We start from the raw sequence: 5,305 nt of genomic DNA, 5'->3' as shown, positions 1-5,305 counted from the left end.
ACACCCGGGGAGTCCCACATAACCACGTCGCCCCCCCGGGCGGCGTGGTATGCGTAAAGCATTTCCCAACGCTAAAAAAAAAAAAAAAAAAAAAAAAAAAGGTTAGGTTAGGTTAGGTTAGGTTAGGTTAGGTTAGGTTAGGTTAGGTTAGGTTAGGTTAGGTTAGGTTAGGTTAGGTTAGGTTAGGTTAGGTTAGGTTAGGTTAGGTTAGGTTAGGTTAGGTTAGGTTAGGTTAGGTTAGGTTAGGTTAGGTTAGGTTAGGTTAGGTTAGGTTAGGTTAGGTTAGGTTAGGTTAGGTTAGGTTAGGTTAGGTTAGGTTAGGTTAGGTTAGGTTAGGTTAGGTTAGGTTAGGTTAGGTTAGGTTAGGTTAGGTTAGGTTAGGTTAGGTTAGGTTAGGTTAGGTTAGGTTAGGTTAGGTTAGGTTAGGTTAGGTTAGGTTAGGTTAGGTTAGGTTAGGTTAGGTTAGGTTAGGTTAGGTTAGGTTAGGTTAGGTTAGGTTAGGTTAGGTTAGGTTAGGTTAGGTTAGGTTAGGTTAGGTTAGGTTAGGTTAGGTTAGGTTAGGTTAGGTTAGGTTAGGTTAGGTTAGGTTAGGTTAGGTTAGGTTAGGTTAGGTTAGGTTAGGTTAGGTTAGGTTAGGTTAGGTTAGGTTAGGTTAGGTTAGGTTAGGTTAGGTTAGGTTAGGTTAGGTTAGGTTAGGTTAGGTTAGGTTAGGTTAGGTTAGGTTAGGTTAGGTTAGGTTAGGTTAGGTTAGGTTAGGTTAGGTTAGGTTAGGTTAGGTTAGGTTAGGTTAGGTTAGGTTAGGTTAGGTTAGGTTAGGTTAGGTTAGGTTAGGTTAGGTTAGGTTAGGTTAGGTTAGGTTAGGTTAGGTTAGGTTAGGTTAGGTTAGGTTAGGTTAGGTTAGGTTAGGTTAGGTTAGGTTAGGTTAGGTTAGGTTAGGTTAGGTTAGGTTAGGTTAGGTTAGGTTAGGTTAGGTTAGGTTAGGTTAGGTTAGGTTAGGTTAGGTTAGGTTAGGTTAGGTTAGGTTAGGTTAGGTTAGGTTAGGTTAGGTTAGGTTAGGTTAGGTTAGGTTAGGTTAGGTTAGGTTAGGTTAGGTTAGGTTAGGTTAGGTTAGGTTAGGTTAGGTTAGGTTAGGTTAGGTTAGGTTAGGTTAGGTTAGGTTAGGTTAGGTTAGGTTAGGTTAGGTTAGGTTAGGTTAGGTTAGGTTAGGTTAGGTTAGGTTAGGTTAGGTTAGGTTAGGTTAGGTTAGGTTAGGTTAGGTTAGGTTAGGTTAGGTTAGGTTAGGTTAGGTTAGGTTAGGTTAGGTTAGGTTAGGTTAGGTTAGGTTAGGTTAGGTTAGGTTAGGTTAGGTTAGGTTAGGTTAGGTTAGGTTAGGTTAGGTTAGGTTAGGTTAGGTTAGGTTAGGTTAGGTTAGGTTAGGTTAGGTTAGGTTAGGTTAGGTTAGGTTAGGTTAGGTTAGGTTAGGTTAGGTTAGGTTAGGTTAGGTTAGGTTAGGTTAGGTTAGGTTAGGTTAGGTTAGGTTAGGTTAGGTTAGGTTAGGTTAGGTTAGGTTAGGTTAGGTTAGGTTAGGTTAGGTTAGGTTAGGTTAGGTTAGGTTAGGTTAGGTTAGGTTAGGTTAGGTTAGGTTAGGTTAGGTTAGGTTAGGTTAGGTTAGGTTAGGTTAGGTTAGGTTAGGTTAGGTTAGGTTAGGTTAGGTTAGGTTAGGTTAGGTTAGGTTAGGTTAGGTTAGGTTAGGTTAGGTTAGGTTAGGTTAGGTTAGGTTAGGTTAGGTTAGGTTAGGTTAGGTTAGGTTAGGTTAGGTTAGGTTAGGTTAGGTTAGGTTAGGTTAGGTTAGGTTAGGTTAGGTTAGGTTAGGTTAGGTTAGGTTAGGTTAGGTTAGGTTAGGTTAGGTTAGGTTAGGTTAGGTTAGGTTAGGTTAGGTTCCCGTGTGGAGTTGCTGATCTCCCATCGGGCGCGTCCCCAGGTGGCGGATAGGGGAACGCCCCCCCAGATATGGGGGGGTACCGGCTTCGGCCGGCGCGGACCAAAATCAGCAGGGGAGGGTGGTTGCTCTTCGTATCCCTCTGCGACCGCAGAGGGTACTGAAGATGCGACCTGGGGCTCCGGCCCGGCGTTGTCAGGGGCGGCGGGTCCGGCAGCAATGCCGGGCAATGGCTTCGGCCACCGCCGGCCCGACCCGTAACCCAGACGCAATGCTGTCTGGAACGGGGGCCGCCTCCGCACTGAGCGGAGGGGGCCGCGAGGAAGACAACCTCTATAAAATAATCACCCAAGCTTAAGGTCTGGCGCCTGCCGATGGGCTGAATGGTCAGAGGTTCTGGCAGCAAGGGCGCCCCGGGGAGGTCACCCCGGTCAGAAAAGACAAACAACAAAATGGAAAAGCAGATCCGAAATTCAAGTCCGCCGGCGGGCACTCCAAGCGAGCGACCCCGCCCCTCTTCGGAGGGCAAGCCCCATACGTATACGGCGGGGGGCAAAGACTGCTTCGTAGGCCAGCAAGATGCTGGCCTCCGTGAACACGACCAAGGCTGCGAAAACGGAAACAGATTAAGCTCAGACGTGAGGGAACTGCGAAGCCGTAGAACTACGTTCTACCCGGCTTTTGCAGAAACTGGATTGGACGTAAGCGCACCAGCACCATCACCGCTTCCCGAAGCGGTGGTGGTCCTGGAGCGCATCTCAATACCGGACGAAGAGAAAGTCGACATGGATGTCGATGCCGAGAAAGCCGCACCCTCTGATGGGACGGATACTAACCTGGTGGCAGTGCCATCCAGGTCGGGGTCCCCGGAGATCAGGAGCCGCTTCTGGGCAGAGGAGGGCCCAAAGAGGCGTCGCCTGACAACGACATCGTCAACATCGGCGTCGCCCTCGGGCAGTGACGGAGAGGAGACTGCCACTAAAGGCAGAGCCCGCCGATCCAACACCGGGAAGTACGCAGGCCTATCCAAGGCACAGGCATATGTCACCGCCGTGAGGAACGAGTTCCTAAAAACTCAAGCTGCGGAGGAAATCGCGGGGTATGCCAACCAAGTCTCACGGACTAGGGTGGCGCGCCCTTCGGAATCCCCCTCAACATGCGAGGCCCCAACCAAGGACCTGAACCAACAGGTGCTGGATGCCCTAGAGGTGGTTGAGAAGGTAGCCACTAAATCCGGCAACCTGAAGGGCACTTTAGTGAAGGCGCTAAAGGACGCCAAGGCGTCCATACAAGCTGCCTTCGAGGTGATAGTCGAGCGGACTTCCACTGACGTTACGAGGCAACTGCAGGCGGACAATGCCCGCATTCAAGCGGACAATGCCCGCTTGCAGGCCCAAATGGCCAGCCTCCAGAACGAGCTCATTAACGTCAGAGTGGAGATGGAGCTTCTGCGGAAGCTACAGGGCGCCCCTGCGCCACCCCCGGACGTGACTAATGAGTCGTCTGCTGTAAAGCAGACTTCTCGCGGCCAGAGGCGGCCTCAGAAGGCCACTTCGGCCCCCAATGACGAGGAAGACCTAGCGCGAACCATCATGGTCCAGGTAGGGACGATGGTTAACGCGCGCCTAGAGGCCTTAGAGGGAAGACTTCTCCCGGAAAGGAGACTGCGTCCGCCATTGTCAGCCGACAAAAAGCGTTCGCAAGCCTCTCCTGCCGTCAAGCCAACCCCGGCTCAGACGGAGCCTATTGCGAAGTCAGGTGGAGCTACGACAGTTCACCCGGCCCCCGCTGAGGCCAAGAAGGGAAAGAAAAAGAAGAAGACGAAGAAGAAAAAGAAGAAGAAGGGAAAGGCCGGCGCTGTCCAACAAGCTGCTGCGCCTCGTGTGCCACGACCGCTTCCATCCGCACCCTCCACAATGGAGGAGCCGTGGAATGTCGTCGCCAAAAAGGGCACGAAGAAGCAGGCTACCACCACTCAGAAAAAGAGTGGCCCGGTGAAGCTGCATCCTCCCCGTACGGCGGCAGTTGTTTTAACTCTGCAGCCTGGCGCAGAGGAAAACGGTGCCTCCTATGCCGGAGTACTGGCCCAGGCCAGAGCTCGAATAAAGCTGGATGAGCTTGGCATAGGTGCTGTCCGGTTCCGACGAGCCGTGACGGGTGCCCGCATCCTGGAGGTGACGGGAAGCACCAGCAACGAGAAGGCTGACTCTCTCGCTCAAAAGCTGAGAGAGGTTCTGGATGAGGACGTCGTCCGAGTCAATCGGCCCATCAGATCTGCAGAGATGCGGATCTCGGGCCTGGATGACTCAGTCACCGCTGAGGACTTGGTGGCAGCGGTGGCTCGAGCTGGCCAATGTGCCGCAGACCAGGTGAAGCCCGGTGAAATTCGCCGTGACAAAACCGGTCTTGGCTCGGTTTGGCTGCGGTGCCCAGTGGCTGCTGCAAAGAAGGTGTCGGAGGGTGGACGGTTACTGGTCGGCTGGGTGGCGGCTCAAGTGAAGCTGCTAGAGACCCGGCCGATGCGGTGCTACCGCTGTCTCGAGACGGGGCACGTAAGAGCGACGTGCGACGTTGAGGTGGACCGCAGCAATCTCTGTTATCGCTGCGGCCAGGCCGGTCACATCGGCCAAAAGTGCACAGCTGCGCCTCACTGCGCCATATGCGAGGCTGCTGGTAAACCTGCGCACCATCGGATGGGTTCCTGTGTTGCCCCATCCAAGCGCAGGAACAGAGGAAGGAAGGCTGGTGTAGGCTCCAGGGCCTCCTCGCTGCCTGTCCGCCCGTCAGCGAACGCTGAAGCTCGGGCCGAGGTGGAACCGACCATGGCTGTTGATTAATGGCTACTCGGTTCCTCCAGGCGAACATCGGCCACGGCTCCAGAGCCCAAGACCTGCTTTCGCAATCGATGGCAGAGTGGCTGATCGGACTGGCGGTGATCAGCGAGCCTTACTACATCCCACCCAGGGATAACTGGTTAGGCGACCTGGATAGCCTCGTCGCCATTGTCACGCAGACGTCGGCCGGCTCCTCGTCCTTTGAGCGTATGTTTAGAGGCCGGGGTTTTGTCTCGGCGTTTGTAGACGGCGTGATGATCATCGGGACGTACTTCTCGCCGAATCGGACTCTGGCCGAGTTCGAGACCTTCTTGGACGAGGTCGGTGCTCTGATCGACAGAAGCCGCCCGGATCTCGTGCTTGTCGCTGGGGATCTCAACGCCAAATCTTTGGCGTGGGGATGTCCAGGGACAGATGCACGCGGCCGCGTTTTGGAGGAGTGGGCAATCTCGATCGGTCTGGAGTTGCTCAACCGGGGATCGGTAGCCACGTGCGTGCGGCAACAGGGCAGCTCCATCGTGGACGTCACGTTCGCAAACGCTGCCCTGGCGCG

General features: G+C 53.4%; 1 protein-coding gene across 1 annotated transcript; it reads left to right on the top strand.

Annotated features, from left to right (window-relative positions):
• The first annotated feature begins 2,301 nt into the window (after positions 1-2,301).
• Positions 2,302-4,755, top strand: LOC126370916 (uncharacterized). Its single transcript, XM_050016036.1, has one exon. The coding sequence runs from the start codon at positions 2,302-2,304 to the stop codon at positions 4,753-4,755; it is 2,454 nt and encodes an 817-aa protein (XP_049871993.1).
• The last annotated feature ends 550 nt before the right edge of the window (positions 4,756-5,305 follow it).

Source organism: Pectinophora gossypiella, chromosome 11, assembly GCF_024362695.1.
Source record: "Pectinophora gossypiella chromosome 11, ilPecGoss1.1, whole genome shotgun sequence".
In the NCBI taxonomy this organism is placed as follows: domain Eukaryota; kingdom Metazoa; phylum Arthropoda; class Insecta; order Lepidoptera; family Gelechiidae; genus Pectinophora; species Pectinophora gossypiella.
The sequence above is the reverse complement of the archived record's forward strand: the minus strand, read 5'-3'. Positions and strand labels throughout refer to the sequence as shown.